Source organism: Hyposmocoma kahamanoa, unplaced genomic scaffold, assembly GCF_003589595.1.
Source record: "Hyposmocoma kahamanoa isolate Upper Pololo Valley unplaced genomic scaffold, ASM358959v1 87, whole genome shotgun sequence".
In the NCBI taxonomy this organism is placed as follows: domain Eukaryota; kingdom Metazoa; phylum Arthropoda; class Insecta; order Lepidoptera; family Cosmopterigidae; genus Hyposmocoma; species Hyposmocoma kahamanoa.
The window spans coordinates 2367605-2387858 of record NW_020654422.1 but is presented as its reverse complement, the minus strand read 5'-3'; the positions used below and the strand labels follow the sequence as shown (position 1 = coordinate 2387858).

The window sequence follows — 20254 nt, the reverse complement described above, 5'->3', positions numbered from 1 at the left end:
AACACTAATATCGATAACAATTAACACGTGCCTTTGCCTTATCTTTTATCTTGAATGCTGTTTCTCTCAATCATAATAATTATTTTTTAATGTATAAGGTAATTTTTTTTTTGAGTGTGTGTTTAAGATCACGTTACCGCATTAGAACGATGATAAGCAGTTATTTTATTCCTTGAATTTTTTTCCGAAATTACTTGGAATGGATTTAAAATTGGAACTGCCCTGAGACGAATTATTGTTTTTTTTTTGTTTTCCTTCGTATGGAACAGGCGAAGGTCAGAGACCATACTGCCAAGTCATTAGTTTCTCTTTTTATTCTATAAAATGATTGGATTTAAATCTTCAGTGTAAGTTCCTTCAGTTTATGTCTTTCATATTTTAAACTAAAGACTTTACACGGTTCTTACTCAATTATATTGTATTTTTGTCATCATTGTCAGAACCAAATGCGAATTAAATAGGTGGTAATTCCACAAGTGATTGCCACCACTTTATTTGGTTTGTGGCCAAAACATAGCTGAGACTTCCATTTTGGAAAATCTTCTTTTGCTAACACATCTTCTATGAAAATTATCTATAACGTCATTGTTTGTTGGTTGATCAACGATGACTGTAATTGCTTCTTTTGCTTTTTGTGAAGAAGAATTACATCTTACTTTTTTCTCGTTCAGAGAACTCATATTGTTTTTGTTTTGAATCTAGAGGTTAATAAAGAAAAGACATACGGTCTTTACAATTGTATGTCGTTGACATAAGGTGTTGACATATTTTATCACTCATTCGCACGAAGTGTAGCATAGACTTAAAGAATTGAGAATGCGGAAGTTTCGGTCTACGAGATTTATTGTAAGAAACGATAAAAGAGGGAAAAAAAAGACTGTAACAAATAATAAAATAATATAAAAAAGCACAATTATTATAAAACACTCCATAAAAAACTACATAACTAAAAAGGCCCATATAACTGCATAATTTTAATAGTAACTGACTTGAAGTTCTACAGTAAGGAAATTAATGTGATTTTATGGGAGTAACGACAGACGGTTAGAACAAACGTAAGAATAGTGAAGGGAAAGAGAATTAGAGAACGATTCAATAATTTAAAAAATAAGCGGCCAAGAACCAGAAAAGAGGATGATAAAAAGGTGAGATGATGATGATAGAGGGCAGCTTCTTTCATAAAGGAGTCATCACACTTGACACGCGGTATTGGCTTGAGCCAGTTGGAAAAAACTTTATGTCCTACATGAATGCGAAATTGACGTTGTACGTTACTCGACGAAGGTCCGAACGGACCGCTTAGATCAGCGGTTAATACATACGGCAAAGGAATTGAATTCATTACAGGAATCGGTCTCGTAATACCTACTCGACCAAACTATATGACACATGATGCGAATGAAGCTTCATACTTGACATTGTCTTTTGGATGAAATGTCGAACGAGAGTAGATCCACAGATACAGAGGATGCTTGCACGTTTGAACCTTATTACCAAATGCAGATCTAAAAAGTGTCAGATAGCACAACAAAATCTTAAAAGTTTATTTTTGGTAAACTTATTAAAAAGTGATGGAACAAAAGTTGTATTTTATGATTTTAATAATATAGTCTTACTTTATAGTATTTTACAAATAAAATAAGAAATTAAATTGTGACGATTACAAGCTATAATAGGTTACCCTTTTGTGCCTTTAAAATGTGTCTTTTACTTTTCAGGTTATTCCCCCTATTCCTAAGCCTGATGTTGTTTTGCACATATATCCTACCCGATATCAACAATGGACCCCAGTGGAATCTAGTCGTCGAGGAGCACAGCAGAGTTTGCGAGAAGAATATGTGGAAGAGTTTCCTCTTCATACATAATTACTTCGGATTTGAAGATATGGTAAATAGTTTTTATTGTTACTACCTTTTTTAACCGACTTTGAAAAAGGAGGAGGTTCTCAATTCGACCATATATTTTTTTATGTATGTTACGCGATAGCTCCGCCATTTGTGAACCGATTTTTATGATTCTTTTTTTTGTTGAGGTACCCACCTCAATAGTAGTCCCATTTAAATTTGACGAAAATATATTCCAATATAGGAATGAAACTATTTTTCCGGATTTAAATCGCGTATATTTGTTTTTTCAAACAAACCGACGTTTCGGGCCCTTTACAGGTCCCATGGTCACGGTTGACTGAGGTGGTACAGTCTTCAACCAGTTATGTCTAATATTGATGCAAACCACCCTATTTTTTACTATAGTTACAATAGTTATTAATTAAATACCTTATTTTTAATTTTACAAAGAAAACATTCCAATTTACGCTAGGTACATTCAGTTTTACAAATTATTTTATTGAATGAATTTTTTATTAAATTAAATTTATTATTAATTATTAATAGAAATTAGAATAAATTAAAACATATTAATTAGTACTGCAGTCTTATGTCTGTTTGGGATTTTTCATTAGAGGAAATACTGGATCCCAAACTGGTGGTACGGAGAAACCATCTTCCCTGTTGAAATTAGGATGTTTTTTAATTTCAATGGCCTCTCGCAGCATCCTGGGCAGATAACGGACTTCTTTTGCAAGGACCTGGGGTTTGTCAAACTTCATTGAATGTGTAGGTTTATCCATGACATGCTCGCAGACTGCAGACTTGTTTACGCGACGGTGTTTGACATCAGCTAAATGTTCTTTGACGCGGGTACAAATACTTCGCTTTGTTTGTCCAATATAAGAGAGACCGCACTCACAGTCAAGCTTGTAAACTCCTGCATCCTGTAAGGGGATGTTACATTTCACGGGTCTCAGGAACTGAGAAATCTTCCTCAGGGGCTTGAAATAGGTCTTGATAGATGCGCGCCTGAGGACTCTTCCGATCTTGTCTGTAACACCTCTCACGTAAGGTAAGATGGCAGGTCTTCGCTCGACTGTTGGTGGTTTCACACGGGGTCTGCGGCATTGGCGTGGAATCCTCAACTTATTCGCATGTAGGACTTGCTTTATATGCTGAAGTTCCCCTGCCAGATGATTACTGTCGCAGACACCATATGCTCTCTGAAACAAAGATTTGCCCACGGTAGCTAACTGGCTAGGATGGTGATGGGAATTACCATTGAGGTACCTATCTGTATGGGTTTTTTTTCGAAATACAGTATGGCCTAAGGTGTTATTAGGATTTCTTTTAATTAAAACATCTAAGAAAGCTAAAGTACCACAATTCTCTTGTTCCATAGTAAATTGGATCTTAGTACTAAAAGAATTAAGATGGTCCAAGAAAGAAGGTATTATTGGAGGGAATTTTTATACTGAAGTACCAGAACAACGGTATTCACTATCCAGAGCACCGAGACAGAAAACAAATTTAAAAGAGTCATTTCCAAATTGGTTCTGCCTTCAATCGAAGCCGGGACCTCTTCCTGGGTTGACAGTGAAAACTATTGACAAATGAAAGCAAAAATATTGCAGTGGGATACATATATATACTTCAGAAACTTTTGCGGACTTTGGCAGAACAACTCACAAAAAAATTTATTGCAATCAAGTGTATAATACTGGGGGTCTACAATTACTGTCAAATAAGTAATATTCGATAAAATCAAAAGACAATGTGATGTATGAAGCTTCATTAGCGCCATGCGTCTTTATTTGCGTATTGTATAGGAATGCCAGCATGGTGCATATACAATAATAGCAATTGTGCAATACTTTACAAAGTTTAAACGAAACAGTACAAAACAGAGCATTCAGAATTTTAAATAAAATATTTTTAATTTTATTTTTCAAGATTGTCTTTTCATTTGTCGAGTATTAATTACTTCTTTGATAGTAATTACTTCCGACGGAATGTCGGACGGAGAACACTCTGGAACGCGTACGGAACAAACATACGTGAGGCACACTATAAGTTTCCGGAATGAATAAGAAAAAATACTATAAATGGTCAAAAATGAATTTATTGTTTCTCAAAATATTTTCCGTTAGTGTTAATGCACTTTTTCATAGGAATTTGTCTGTCTGGCCGTGTGAGAACTGGCATTATCGTGGTGCAAGATGATACGGCGGCGTTTACGGTTATTTTTACGGAGTTTGTCAATAACTTCCGGCAAACATATGGTCGTGTACCAATCACCATTCATGGTACAGCGAATCAACAGCAAAGCAAAGCAACAGAAGCCACGTGTCCAGTTTTATTAAAAAAAGAAGCAATCATCCGCTTAGAGGCACTTTGCACGCGCGCCACTCTGGTTGGTCTGGTTGGTGGTCTGGTCTGGTCTGGACGCCACAATGTAAAAACAAGTGACAGTCAGATGAAACAAACTGTATTCTACAGCCAAAGAGTTCACTTTATAAATATTGTTTATGTAAGTGGCCAATTCCGGAAACTTATAGTGCGCGCTATGTATAAACTAAACATAATAAACTGCCTTCGTGGACGAACGGTTACCATGCTGGTCTGCCACGCAGAGATCCAGGGTTCTAGTCCTATAGGTCGATTTAGGACCTTACGATAACGCAGTTGTCGACCGATTCGATTTGACATAGTACAATTTTTTAAAATTTTTATTCACAACAACCGTATCGAACGTCAAACTGTCGTATTCGAAACGGAACCGAAATAACGTCACACCCCTTACGATTACTCGAACTTCTCGACCAGCAAAGGCCACAAACGTTATTTAGAATACAGTTATCGAATGAATGTTACCAAACGTCATCGAATATATAACCAGAAACAGAGACGAAATAAGGGCCATATATTCCTGGTAACACGTTAGCGATACAGCTCTTATAAATATCAACTCTTGTTTGCACTGAAATATAGACAGGCCAACTACTGGCCTGTGCGTACGTCTCCGTATATTCCAAAAAATATTCTGTATTTATTGTAATAATGATAATATCTCCAACAATGCTGTGCTGTTCTATTCCGTGGTGTGGGAAAAACAGCTAAACATCTAATTACAAAACAAACGCAATCACATTTCATCGGTAATTAAATATGTAATTTTGCAATTTTCGTCCATTATAGCAAAGTTCAAGTTAACTATCGAGTTCTTAGGTTTTCGCGATTGTTATACATAGGAATGAAACTATTTTTCCGGATTTAAATCGCGTATATTTGTTTTTTCAAACAAAACAAAATAACTTAAACAAACTAAATTAAACAAAATAAATTAAACTTAATAAAAAATTCATTCAATAAAATAATTTGTAAAACTTAATGTAGCGTAAATTGGAATGTTTTCTTTGTAAAATTAAAAATAAGGTATTTAATTAATAACTATTGTAACTATAGTGAAAAAATAGGGTGGTTTGCATTAATATTAGACATAACTGGTTGAAGACTGTACCACCTCAGTCAACCGTGACCATGGGACCTGTAAAGGGCCCGAAACGTCGGTTTGTTTGAAAAAACAAATATACGCGATTTAAATCCGGAAAAATAGTTTCATTCCTATTCAAGTTAACTAGTCGATTTGAAGTGAAACAGTTGACGACACCCGTCAATTGTTTCGAACTCGGACTAGCCAATCGGAGCGCAGTTGTCACAGTAATTATATGGCAGAACAGTTTTCAAACAAATTAATTGACATTTCGTCTCTAGTTCTGGTTATATACTCGATGTCGAACGTCCTATTGTTTACAAAGCAAGAATGTAATGTGGAAATCTCTTATTATTTTAACTGTAGTCTGGATTTTTATTAATTTATTTTAATGCAAGACTAAGACATTCCTATATTTTAGGAATTTAAATTTATAAAAATGTATATAAAAGGATTTTCATTTTTCTTATAATCTATTTCACCGACTAACTCCGTAAACGCTGTTGGATAAAGATATCGTATCCAAATCCGAATCGAATGTTTAACTCGGAATGTTCTGAATAGCTCGGAAAGCGCCCTTCGATTCAAGAACGATATCCATATCGTTCGAAACTTCGGTTAAAATATCGAAGAGTTCTGATTTGGGGGGTTTGAGCCGGGAGAAGTATTTGTATCGCCTACATTGACTTACAATTATATGGACGTCGGGTCCGCGCTAAAAAGTGTCCACACTTGTAAGGCGCTAAAATCGTATACAGAGCGCGACACTCCGCTTTAGTCTTCATTTGTTCTAGGGACAGCGCGATACTGCGATGACATAACAATTTAAATTTCGAATAGGTTGACTTGGGACATTTTTTTCGTGGTTTTTGTATTAGACCCGTCGTCCATTTATTTGTAAGTCAATGATCGCCTACATTTATTTCTCTCATGAGTTTAGGTGTAATATTTGTGGTTGTCTATGTGTGTATCCATGGCACTCGCGATGCATGGTTTCAATAGTAGTGGGCTATGAATGCCTGTGCTATTATTATAATAATTTTTCGTCATAAGTCGAATCAACGCACCGATCACATACATAAAGTGATGTGGTTGCTCTATTTCTAATTGACAACAATACGACATAATAGCAGTACTAAAAAAACCGACCTAAAAAGTTCATGGAATTCATCTATTTGCCAAGTTTTATTGACATCGGTTACCTGAAAGTTCGTGAAACCAGATTCATCCCTTAGTTTGCCACTCTTACAGGTGCTATATGGTCTTCAAAAATCATCAAAATCGGTTCACAAATCTCCTCTTTTATGAAATCGGTTAAAAATTACATTCCTGACTACTGATAAGGCTATAAATAAATGCGCTGTTCAAAAATCCAGTGTGACATTGACCGTACCTACTTAGACATTAATTTTCAACAAATCGAATTAAAACATAAGCGCAAACTAATACAGTACTTCCGTTTATAATTGTTTAGTAACAGAAATTGAACACGCGTAAACCAATTTAAAGTAGTCGAATAAGCAAGATCAACAAACCTCTGTTTCTACCATAAATTTGAGCACGTGATTGGCATAAATTCGGTATGAGGCGAACTTCCAAGACAATGTTATCGCTGATATGTTCCTTAGAGGGATTTTAAGTAGCAAGATTCAGAAAAACGTGTAGAATACCTTTTCGGTAGATCTGATTGTGTGAAAGTTAAACCTTTTTTTTATGATACAAAGTGACGGCACGAACAAGTCCCGCACTTAGCAGTAAGCCACTCGCCTGTCCATGACCGTTGCCGTGTCACTCATAGCTCTAAATCACAAAGATATGTCACTACCACTGCGTCCGTCACCCTGGACGAACTCTTTCACAAGGAGCATTTTTTTTGTAAAACGAAGTGACGAGACAAACAAATCTTGCGCCTTGTGGTTGGCCATTAGGAGCTTTAAATAGCACAGATCTTATGGGCACCGCCCCTGCGCCCGTCACCCTGAGACATAAGTTGACAAGTCCCATGTACCTGTAATTTCAAATAAAACCGGAACACAATTTCCATTTATTTTTTCCAAATAACATTAAAGTTACTCTGGTTTTGTTCAGAAATATTTTACCAAAAGAAACTTCGAAAATGTTACGAGTATAATATAGATATTTTAATTTATCGTGTGACCTAAGCCGTGTGTACTCAGAATCACATGACCTATTTGATAGATATCGAATGTCGTTAAAACAATGGTATTTACTTTATGTACCAGTTCCCATGGGTTATATAATCCGTCACTATGTTACCCACTATTAAGTAAGTATAGTAAGTTTTTTGCTGTATTTGAAATAATAATGTTAATTAGATAGTGGTTCATGCCTAGTGATATCGAATACAATTGCACGAGAAAAAACTTAACGGAGAAACGTAATATGAAACTTGGCTACAGTGAACGATATTTAAGGTGCCTACAGATTTGTTTGATTTTATCGATAGTTTCTGTCACGTATTAACCACCTATAAATATCAAGGTTAAAATCGTACAAAATTTGGAAGCACCTACACATCTGTTGTTTATACGTTTACTCGTTTTGTTTGATTACACGTGTCGTTTGCCAAAAAATGGAGCAAATCTGCACAAGGCGTTTTCTACTGATTTATTCAACATTTAAGAGCGACGCGACACGGGCGTTGCGTCGTCGCAACGTTATGACGACGACGTTACGTCTCGTGACGCTGTATTATACTACATGTAAGACCGATGCCACACGGTGCGTTGCGTCAGCGGTGCTGACGCTGCGTTGTACTATATATAAATTCGAACTACATGCCACATGATGCATTGATAAAGCGCGAGGTGACAGAACGCGTGCGCATCGGACAAGGGGTCAGGGAAATTCCACTTATTCCAACCAGTGTCAGTGTGGTAGGGAAGAGTGGAAAAAAATATCCACTTGTCCCCACTAGGGGGGACAGCTGGTAGGGGCCAGTGGAATAGGCCCCATTGAAACAGCGCACTATCGGAAGCAACTTAGTACACTGAAACTCATAGCGTTGCCACTACTTTCTATGCGCATAGGTTCTTATTCGAATTCGAATGGGCTTGTACCGGTTAGAAATAGTTTTATGTTCCTGGAATAAGAACGACAAAGGTGTTGCTCTTTCACTTTCTTTTCTTTCGTCTTTTTCGCTCTTATTACATGAACGTAAAACTTTTTCTCACCGGTGATTCGGTGTCGATAAGTGAAAAGTAGTAGATTCAAAAGTAAACACGCGCTGGAAATCGAATTGATTATCTTGTTACAAGTCGCACTTGAAAACCACTCGACTATACTCGCTGCTACACTTCTGGTCTATTGGATTGTGCACCGGAATTTCATTCCTTCGAGACTCGTAGTACGAAGAATTTCTTCATTTCAGTTATTTTCATTAACCTGTTACACTGCATTTCGATCCTTAAATCGTAAATGAAACGATTTTTTTTACTAAGACAGAAAGAGGTTACAATATATTTTAGCAGCAGTAGAGCTCCTTGTGAAAGAGTTCGTCCAGGGAAGTACTGCCACCTTACCTATTTCTGCCGCCAAGCAGTAATGTCAGCGTTACTGTGTTCCGGTTTTGAAGGGTAAGGGTACTTGTGAAATTACAGGCACATGGGACTTATCAACTTATGTGTCAGGGTGGCGGGCACAGTGGCAGTGCCCCTAAGATCATTGCGATTTGAAACTCTGAGTGGCACTGCAACTGTTATGGGGAGACGTGTCGCTTACCATCAAGCGCACGGCTTGTTCGTCCCGTCACTTCATATTAGAAAATTTTAAGTAAAATCGGCGTAATTGACATTTTTCGAAGGAAAAAAGAAGTTGGGGTATACTACAGGGTATTCCCTACTTTTTGACCAGACAAATGGTGTGATTGTCTGGCATATTATTACAACGCTGCAATATGTTTGACATTACTAATTTATTAACAATGATCGGAAAAAGAAGTTCCACATACATAGTTACATAAATAGTAATAGCTACAAGGAGCGATATAGCATTGTTAAAACCACCAAATATTAATTAGTGACTTCTTCGAATTCCGGATTTCCGGAAATGGTTTTACTGTATTGTAAGACAAAACTACTGACCTAGGAAGTCGAAGTCGGATTTTAAAGTAATTCTAAGTGTGCCATGTAACAAAATGCAGTAGATAACTGGGGGGTGATTCACGTAATCAAACCGTTACGATATCGTAGCGATTTAGTCGTTGAACTGCTGTTTCGTATTCACGTGTGACAGTAAACGTCAACGAGTCCGATTTTAAAGTCGTTCGATCCAAATGTCGTTAAAGCGTATTCTGGTATATGAATCGAACTTTAAATCGACTCTAAACGACAAGTCATAAGTATTCTGCTAAAATTCTGGCAGTTGTTTCAATAGATTTTCGACGACTAAATGTCAAATTTCACAATCAAAGAGGTCGTTCATTAGTCGTTACGTTTTGATTCTACTCATATCAACGTTCGTTCAAGTGACACGTGAATACCCATTTTGGATAGGACTTCGATCGAACGACTACGTAACTTCAACGATATTTTGATAGCTTGAACTTACGTGAATCGCACTACTGGCCTTTTACCAAAGCAGAGAATAAAAAAGTAAGGAGAATGACAAGACAATTCTCTTCTCTTGTCATTCTCCACACACTCTGACGGTACTGCTAGATAGCATTTATATAAAAATACAAGTTGAAACGCGTTACTTCCCCGTGGAATGTGATGTTAGTGTCTATTTTATATTTGTCTGATTTATTTTTAAACCCAATTACCGCACATTTCGTCATTTTTAGCAAAAATTTTTGAGCTGCTCGCGGTGCAACTTGACCTTGGGCACTGACAGCCCGCTCGCTCGTGTAAGCCCATAGGGCGTCCTACAATTTGCCTCAGTTAGCGTGTGCGGGCTAGGTTTCTATGCTAGATAGCAGTACCGTCAATGTGACCGTCAGAGTAGCAACAAATGCAGTAGACACTGCATTTGTTGCATGGCACTATTAGAACTACTTTAAAATCCGACTTCGACTTCCTAGGTCAGTAGTTTGTCCTACGTTGCAGTAAAACCATCTCCGGAAATCCGGAATACGAAAAAGTAATCAATTAATATTTGGTGGTTTTAACAACTCCATGTCGCTCTTGTAGCTGTGTCTATACAAGTATCTGTATATGTGGAACACCTTTTTCCGACAGTTGTTTATTAATAATATTATGCGACTTCCAGTGCCTGACTCACACGCATCAGATCGGCATAGATATGCAGCTGTATGTGGCGACGTTACCGTTGATGCTGATCTTTTGGAAGTCCAGGACCTTTGGCTGGGCGCTGGTGGCCACGCTGGCCGTGGCCTCCGCCGCTTTACGTTATTTTGCTGTATACTGGCACAACATCAGTATGTTCGTCTATTTTGGAATTTCGTGAGTATAATTATACTTCGTTTCTATGCAATTCATAGCTAAACACCAGAAAAGCCTAGAGAGAGCATCTATAGCACCACAAACTTGAACGTAGTGTGAACAAAGTAAGGTAAAATTTTCAGCTACGATGTTTCACACGTTGTTCTTCAATTACATAATTCACCGTACCTATTATAAATATTATGAAGGTGTTTTTGTAAAAATCCATCACTTCTAAACATTGACTTACAATTATATGGACGTCGGGTCCGCGCTAAAAAGTGTCCGCACTTGTAAGGCGCTAAAATCGTATACAGAGCGCCAAACTCCGCTTTAGTCTTCATTTGTTCGACTGACAGCGCGATACTGCGATGACATTACAATTTAAATTTCGAATAGGTTGACTTGGGACATTTTTTTCGTGGTTTTTGTATTAGACCCGTCGTCCATTTATTTGTAAGTCAATGCTTCTAAAGCAATTTTGAAAAATTCAAAGATTTCACACAGCAAGAAAGTTGTTAAAAATCGAAAACTAAGTTCTGCAACAAGTACATAGGTAAATTCGTAGGCCTGATGATTTTTCCATAGTTTAGTTGGGAGAGCCTCAGACACGGTATGCTGAAGGCACTGGTTCGAATCTAGCCGGACCGAAGGAATTTTTCTTAGTGTACGAACTTTGTATTATTTATTTTAACAAACTAATGGAGTAATTTAATTAAAATAAATATTGCATAATATCATGATAGTATAGTACAACATCGTGATATTCAAGATTTAACATTAGGTATAAATAATTTATTTGTTATAGGTAGTATGTATGGTAGTCATATCAGTTAATGGACAAAGTACATAATTTAATGATCTTGATTAACATATATCAAGAACTTTAAGCTATTTACTTTGTACAGATTTTGTAACATTTGTTTTTTATATTTACGAGCTATTTCAAATTCAGTATTGACGTACGCACATTGTAAAGTGACCTTTCAGATATTTGCTAATGTTATTCAGAGCGCTATTTAATTTAATTATTGTATTGTAAATGGTGTTAACAATTATTTTAGGACGTGGCCTAAACCCGCTGTTTAGCCCTCCTCCGCTAATATCTAAATAGATATCAGCGCCTATTACTTACTCATTCCACATCGAACGTTAAAAATCGACATTTGTATTTCTTTACAAGACTGACGGTCGAAACACAAAAGTGTGAATCGCCGCGATGCGAATACGTACGGCAAGGCGTCTCACTGCCACGGTTCGGGTGACCAGAATTTTAGCAGCAGTAGAAAGAGTTCGTGCAGGGAAGTACTGCCAAGTTACCTATTTCTGCCGCCAAGCAGTAATGTTAGCATTACTGCATTCCGGCTTAGAAGGGTAAGGGTGGTGGTGAAATTACAGGCACATGGGACTTGTCAACTTGTGGTTCAGGGTGACGGGCGCAATGGCAGTGCCCCTCAGATCTTTGCGATTTAAAACTCTGAGTGGCACTGCAACTGTTATGGACAGGAGCGTAGCTTACCATCAGGCGCGCGTCTTGTTCGTCCCGTCACTTGATATTATAAAAAAACCATTCCTTCGACGATCGTCAACCGTACTGAACGTATTTTTTAAACTAGGTAGCGACATGAATCTTATAAAAAGTGTGGCACAGCTGTTATTGATAAGAAAATATAGGAAATAAAACACAAGGATGCGTCGTTCGAGCTCGAAGTTTTCTGTGATGCGAATTCGCATCGCAATTTTGCGTTTTGACCCTTATTAATAGGTTGGTTCGTGAGACGTTTTCCGTCTTATTCTCATCGTATCAATAGCATACACTATAATGCTTTCCATCTTGATGAAAGTATTTACCAATCAGCGTAAGGTACTTTTGATGCCCAGGGTGTGCCAGACGCGGAGGAAAGAAATGGTGCGGCGTGCGGGGAGGCTTGTTTCATGAATTAATAATATTAAGTTCAAAACGTATCGTCTAAGCTATGGTATAATAATATTGACACAAATATTGTTTTTTGAGGACACACTTGAACACTTTATCTAATGAAAATAATGATTTGATTTTTGAAATTTGAATATTGGTCGTATAAGTCATTTATACCATGCACATCTTCTTTAAAAAAATCCCAATTTCTGTCACGAATACAACTTATATTATTTTTTGTGTACAATGCAAAATTAAACGGAATCGTCGATTAAAATAACTGTTACCATTCCTTACACAGTAAATAAAATAATAATCCCACCGTAAATATAAATTAAGTAAGTTCCATCTTGATAATTTATAGGCTGACAAAGGAATGGAAATTTAAGTCTACACCAAGTTTAAAGTACTTTTCCCAAACTAAACTTCAAAATTCAGTAGACAATAAAACGATCTTATCCCATTTGGGCACAATAATTTAAAGTTATTTATCGAGTTCTTGGATTTTCGCCATTGTTACACATAGGAAATAATACTATTTTTTCGGATCTAAATTCAAATTGATTATTAGACATAACTGGCTGGTGACTTTACCATCTCAGTCAACCGTGACCGTAAAGGTATTTGTTTGATTTTAAAATAACTGCTACATACCACCTGAAGTTAAGGTGAAGGTATACACAGATTTGCTCGATTTTTGACAATCGCCACATATAATCAAACAAAACAAATAAATATAAAGGAACAGACGATCGACGCGTCGTCCTACTCTTTTGTCGATCCACACAAAACATCCAAGTTAATGTGTGAGAAATCGATTCGATAGATTTCGTATTTTTTAATCAACTTCGAAAAAGGAGGTCCTAAATTCGATATTTTTTTGTGTTTATCACGCGATTGCTTGTGAACCGATTTTGATAACTTTTTTGTTGGAAAGCGGTCCTCAGTACAGTCAGTCAGTGGTACCATTTGAATTTGTGAAAAAATATTCCACCTCTAAGTATGGTAAACTAGGAGATGAATCCGGTTTCGTGTACATTCGGGTAAGTGATTTCAATAAACCTTGACGAACTTTTGAGGTTGGTTTTTTTTTAGTAAAAATGTTATAATTATTGTCGATCGACACGTATGACCAGACAAAATCGAGTGAACGCGTAAGCAACAGACGATCCACATCCTATTTTATGAGATCGATTATGTAGATAGATTTAGGTGCCTACAAGTTTGTTTAATTTTATCCCTGATATTTATCGATCGGGTTAGCAACTTGTTGTTAAGGCAACAATAACAATCGTCAATGATCAAGCAAATCTGTAGACACCTATTCGTCGTCGAAACACACTATATCGAGCGACAAGAACGATATCGTCAGAGATTGATCAAGACCGACGATGGTGCGCGATTGTCCAAAAAATGCCAATTCACTCTAGCCTTAAATAGCCTTAAATTCTAATGTTTTAAGTTGATATATTTTTTTTAAGTTTAAATTACAATTGAACATAACGTTATTGTGCCCTAATCAAAGTTCATAATACTTCTACTTGCATAATTCATTTTGTAAACCTGTGAAGAACCGTAAATAAATCGACTCATCCGTAGAACAAAGACCTATGTGCAAGACCGCTTATTCTCAGGACACTGTACATTTCAATCGTTGTTCACTGTGGATATCAGATCGACCGTTGTTCGATTTTATATTTCCTAAATAAAATAACATAATAAAAATTCCGAAAACACCTATAGAAAGGCCTTAGTTTGAATATCGAGTTTATTAGATTATGTATTTATCTTCGTATCGCTGTATAACCACATCGGACTCTGTTCTTCGGATGAGTCGAAATAAAAAGGTATGAGTGCGACTTTAATAAAGAGATCTGTGTCTGTTACAGAGTACAAAAACTGCTAGATGCGGCACGATATTGCTACATCCTACCAACGCACCGCGCTACTATCTACCTGATTGGCGTTGCAATGGCATACTTAATTAGGAACAAGAAATGTAATTTCACGCTGTCGTTTGTAAGTAACATTATTGTTTAATAAAGAAATACATACATTTGTATGAGAATCTCACTCATGCCATTTAGCATGTCAATAGCGGTCATTGACCCGACTTTCATCCCGAAGACACAATTTTATCGCTCGCCAACACCCATAAAACTGTCGCAATTTTGGATAGTGGATTATCGCTTTTGACATGTTAAATGGCACTTAGTTTTGGGAGCCTAGTTCCGTCTTAACATGCCTGGCGAATCGTTCAAATATATATTTTTTTTATAAGCCTATACTGTCCCACTGTAGAGCAAAGGCCTCCCTCCTCTCTCTCCACACCTCTCTGTTTTGTCTAACTCGTCTCTCCATCGACTTTTTGGCCTGCCGCATGGTCGTTTTCTATCTTTAGGGATCCATTCTGTAGAGACCTTCGCCCACAACTTGTCTGACATACGGCAGACGTAACCCGCCCAGTCCCATTTTAGTTTACCCGCTTGTTGGCCCACATCTACGATTCGTGTTTTGAAGCGCAGATCACTGTTCCTAATTCGGTCTGACAATTTGACTCCCAGTTTGCTTCAAATATATGTTCATAAAAATTCTAATTTGTTTCACAGTCACAAAAATAACCATAACCCTTCAGTTGATTACATGATGAAGTCTTTACAAAGATACGAACATTGAAATCCAAAAACAACACTAACCTCACATTCTCGCCGATTTCAGGTTCAAACGCGACTTCTCTGGATATCCTGTTTCGTCTTGATGATGTTCACAATCTGCTATCCCTACCAGATGGGTCTGGAAGGATACAAATTCGAGCCCGGCCCGGCGGCTGCCTTTGCCGCCTTCTCGCCTATTATGTGGGGTATCCACATGAGCGTCGCACATTGGGCTATTTGCAATAGTTATCTTGACAGTGAGTTACAGCTTGAATAATTGCTTCTAATTCATAATATGATTGAGTGGGTGATTGAAATGGAAATAGGATAAACTAAGAGGCGTCTAATAGATCTACCATAGTTCTATGAAGAATATTTCATCACGATCTCATTTCCTTCGTCTGAACTATATAAGAAAAAAGAAACAGGATATTTACTTTTTAGACTTTTTTAAACTCGTAAATAGCTACATGCATAAAAATGGAAGTAAATTAATTTGCTACTCCGCGAAAGCTAAGAAGGTTAAATCGAGTAAAATTGCTACGCTTATGCTAAATATTATTTTTATGCAGTTCATTTTAAAAAATATTCAACACAAGCGCAGCTATTTTGCACAGTTTAACCTGCACCTCGTTCACGGCGTGGCAAATTAATTTATTTCAATTTTTAACCGACTGCAAAAAGTGGACGTTCTCAATTCGACTGTATTTTTTTTGTACGTGTGTTAGGCGATAACTTCGGCATTTGTAAACCGATTTTAATGATTATTTTTTGTTGGAAAGACCTCAGTCACCTGGTCCCATTTAAATTCGATGAAAATATTGCACATTTACGGGTGTCAAACTAGGTGATGAATCCGGTTTCGAGCACTTTTGGGTCGATTTTTTATATACAAAAGTGGATTTTAGCAAAGTAACGGTTGTCTCTATTAATTTGTTTGACTATGTATATGTAACAAATGTAGAAAGTATAATAACATTACTAAAGTAAATATTTCGACTAGCTAATGCAGTATTTAAAATTTTCCGATATCTTAACTAATTAACAAATTACATAAAGTTTATAGTTTTCTTTTGGCACTTTGATATCTTTATTGTCGTTCATTGGTAATGTGTTGGTTTCGACGAAGTAGTAGATATTAGACACACTTTTCCTTAATATTTTTACATCAGGATCACGTGATTTGTGCTAAGCATTATTGAATTGATTTGCTCTCTACCCTAACAACAACCTCTGTAGAAATAACGTATCAGCGCCTTTAATTTTTTAACCGACTTTAAAAAAGGAGGAGGTTCTCAATTCGACTGTATGTTCTTTTTTTTGTATGTATGTTACGCGATGACTCCAGTATTTGTGAACCAATTTTCATGATTCTTTTTTTGTTGGAAAGGGGGTACTTCCATAGTGGTCCCATTTCATTTTGAAGACAATCATCCGCGTCGACGGGTGGCTGTTCACGCATGAAGATTCATTTTTATAAATAGCGCCTAACTTTAATTTAGGAGCAATTACTTTAATGGTTGATTTTGCTATTTCTCCAATTCAAGCGTTTTTCTCTCAATATAGTTTGTGTAGTGTCGTAGTGAGAATCTATTTTTATTATCTCCAGTGTCAAGTCCTGTATAGTGGCGAACTAGGGGATATTTCAATAAAACTTATAGACGTAATTCCACGTACTTCTGAGGTCGGTTTTTTTAGTACTCTGTACTGAGATTATTCTAACTATCGATTCGATTTTATATCGAATATAAAATCAAAAATACGTACGCATATCAAAATACGAGATGTTTTACTTTTATATGCAAAATCACCAGTTCGCAACTGAAGATATGTTTAGGATTGTTTTATTTTGTAAACATTATTGAATTACGTATATGATCCTCAGTTATTTGGCGAAAGACCTAATGCCCCAACATTAGGTGCGTGCTAATCAACGTATGCCTCAAAACATAATATTGTAAACAAAATATTGTTTATTTCAGACAAAGGAACCTCATTCGTGGAGTCTCGAGTGTTCAAGTTCTTCAATAAAATAGCATACGGCGTCTATCTCACGCAGTTCCCGATATTTTTCTACAACGTCGGCATTCAAAGAACTGCGGAACACTACACGCCATTATTACTTGTAAGTTTTACTTTTTATTTTTACATGTTATAAGTGATCTCCCCTGATGATAAAAGAAGGTGTAGTTGAGAACGTAACATGTAGCTTGCTAATGTGGTATACACTCTAGTGTTGAAAACGCCTATAACGTATATTTATCGGAGAACACCATTTTCGTAGCAGTACAGCTCCTTGTGAAAGAGTTCGTCCAAGACAGTACTGCTACCTTAACTATTTCTATCGCCAAGCAGTAATGTGAGCATTAATGCGTTCGAGTTTTGAAAGATAAGGGTGCTGATGAAATTACAAGCACTTGGGACTTGTCAACTTATAACTAAGGGTGAAGGGCACCATGGCTGTGCCCTCAGATCTATGTAATTTAAAGATCTAATTACTTACCACCAGGCGCAAAGTAGTTCGTCAAAAAAAACAGCAGTATGTGTATGTGTGACTTTATTACACTAAGGCTGCGAATATTTGTGTGTGTATTTGACGTATTTGGCAAACAATCACCATGTGTAGATGGTTTGTGTGACAAGGTATTTGCCCTGTTTACCTATTCGACAAACAGCAAACACCAAGCTTGTCGGTTTCTCGTACATCAAAGGGGTGAAATAGGCAAATTCACGAGTAAACCGTCTACACTATGATCATATTTGTTGAAATAAGTATGAAACACTAGGTTTAAACTTTTATATCTATTTAATTAGCAATAATTGTACAATTACTAAGACAACAGAGCAAGTTGAAGGAGCAGAGAAAGCGTTCTCAGAATAATAGCACAAGCAATATTGCAGTGATGCAACATTGCTCTTAATTTATTGTCGGGAGTTTGCGTTCATACCAAAATAAGTATCTTTTAACAATATTAATTATTTAACTTATTTGGTTCCATGTGCAGACGATCATATTAATTAGTATCTACAAGTTTGTCATTATTCTAGTGTTGTTTACAAGTACATAGGTGCCTACGATAAACATCCGATCAGCGAATACGAACAGCCCCCAAGTGCCGCCTTTGGGTATTTGCCATTGTTCGCCAAGTTGCTGTAAGGATACCAATGTCCTACCAATATTTTCTTTCCTTTATTTTCCAGTTCCATGTACCTGAGATAGTAGCGGTAATAGCAATATCAGTGCTTACGACTGTAGCTATTGAAATGCCCTTCAATCAGGTGTACAGGATATATTTTGGTAAGAAACTTTGTAATACTCTGGATAAGAAAAATGCCACATGAGCGGTGACGCTGCGTAGTAACGTATATGAATTACAATTACATACCACATCATGGTGCGTTAAACGGCGCGCGTCGACGGAACGCGTGCATATCAGACAAGAGATCAGGAGACGAAGCGGAGAGGGGTGGTGCGTAGGTAAGCGGCGTTACGTTGCGAAACCGTATTGCTCGTGTGGCACTCGATACGTTGGAATCATAGCGTTATGACGACGCAACGCACCGGTAGCTCCCGTATGGCATTGCTCTTACATTGTCACTAGCACTTATAAAAAGAATATGTTTCTGGAAACCGTTAAAAGTCAAAAAGTTAGATTTGGATAGAGCATGACCAGATTTTAATGAACAAGAGACCGATTCTCGTAAGTACACCAACCGCTGACATTTTCTCGTTTACGATATAATTTCGCACTCACATTGTCTATAATTGAAACTTCACTAAAATCTCTATTGTCGCAAAAAAATCAAGTTATCTGTATCAAAAGAAATGCTAGGTTGAAATATTTTGTAAGTAATCTGTATCCGTTTTTATTCGATGCCAAATCACAACCGATAAAAAATATATCATATATACATTTCAAAGTGTTGTGCACCTTTTACGACATGCTAGTTTCATCAGCATGTTTTCCTCATCATTAACTTAGAAATCAAAGTACATTCTGCCAGGGATTCCTATTATAACCCTTAAATCATGAGCTTACCGGGCTTAACCAGCCGGTTTCGGTTGAAATAATGAAAATAATTCTACGTCGTTGAATAATTTAAATGTCATTCTTTGTTAAAAATCTAATTTATTTTATTATATTTATTGGAGTTGCAACTATTTTATGCGATCTAAATTGTTTATATTTGTTTTTCAAACAAAACCTTTTACAGGCCTTTTACATGTTACATGGTGAAACGTTGGTTTTATTTGAAAAAACAAATTCACTCCATTCAAATCCGAAAAAAATAATTTTACTTTCAATCTGTAACATTCGCGGAACTTGACATTTATTCTTCACATGCAATATCCAACCTATAACTGCCTCCAATTGTGCGTTGCATGTCGATCGTGATTATCGTGACATCAGGAATTTTTTCGAAATTTCTCTACTGTGACATTTTCTACATCGTATGAGAAACCGATCGCTACAACAGTTTAGAAAAATTTACGTAAATTTTACAGGTACACTATTTTGGACCCTAAATGTAGCTGGTTAATTGATCGAGATCTTAGTTTTTCACGATTGTAACAAAGTGGAAATGAAACTTTTTTTTCTCGGATCTAAATCAAATAAAGGGCCCGAAACGTTTGTTTGTTTGAACAAATAAACATACAATATTTAGATGCGAAAAAATATTTTCATTCCCAATGTTTTCGACGTTAATATTACTTTAAAATTACTTTATTACTATTACAAAAAAATTATCATTGGAAAATTGAACTTTATGTTTTCTTTTGCAGGAAAATCACCAACGAAATTAAAGGACAAATAGACAAGACGACATGAAAAAGACTATGTAATATAATTAATATAGCGTTAGCCAAACATCACTTAGGGATATATTTTTAATTATTAATAATGTTATACTAAACCGACGATTAAATTATAGGACATAAAATAACTCGACAAAGA

General features: G+C 36.5%; 1 protein-coding gene across 1 annotated transcript in view; it reads left to right on the top strand.

Moving 5' to 3' along the window:
- Positions 1-20254, top strand: part of LOC113235065 (nose resistant to fluoxetine protein 6-like) — a 53137-nt gene extending 32883 nt beyond the window's left edge. Inside the window, exons 6-12 of the mRNA XM_026470621.1 lie at positions 1719-1887; positions 10552-10745; positions 14532-14661; positions 15361-15553; positions 17279-17421; positions 18498-18594; positions 20083-20254. Of these exons, the coding sequence (XP_026326406.1) occupies positions 1719-1887; positions 10552-10745; positions 14532-14661; positions 15361-15553; positions 17279-17421; positions 18498-18594; positions 20083-20114 (958 nt within the window). The 3' untranslated portion in view covers positions 20115-20254. The remainder of the gene's footprint in view (positions 1-1718; positions 1888-10551; positions 10746-14531; positions 14662-15360; positions 15554-17278; positions 17422-18497; positions 18595-20082) is intronic.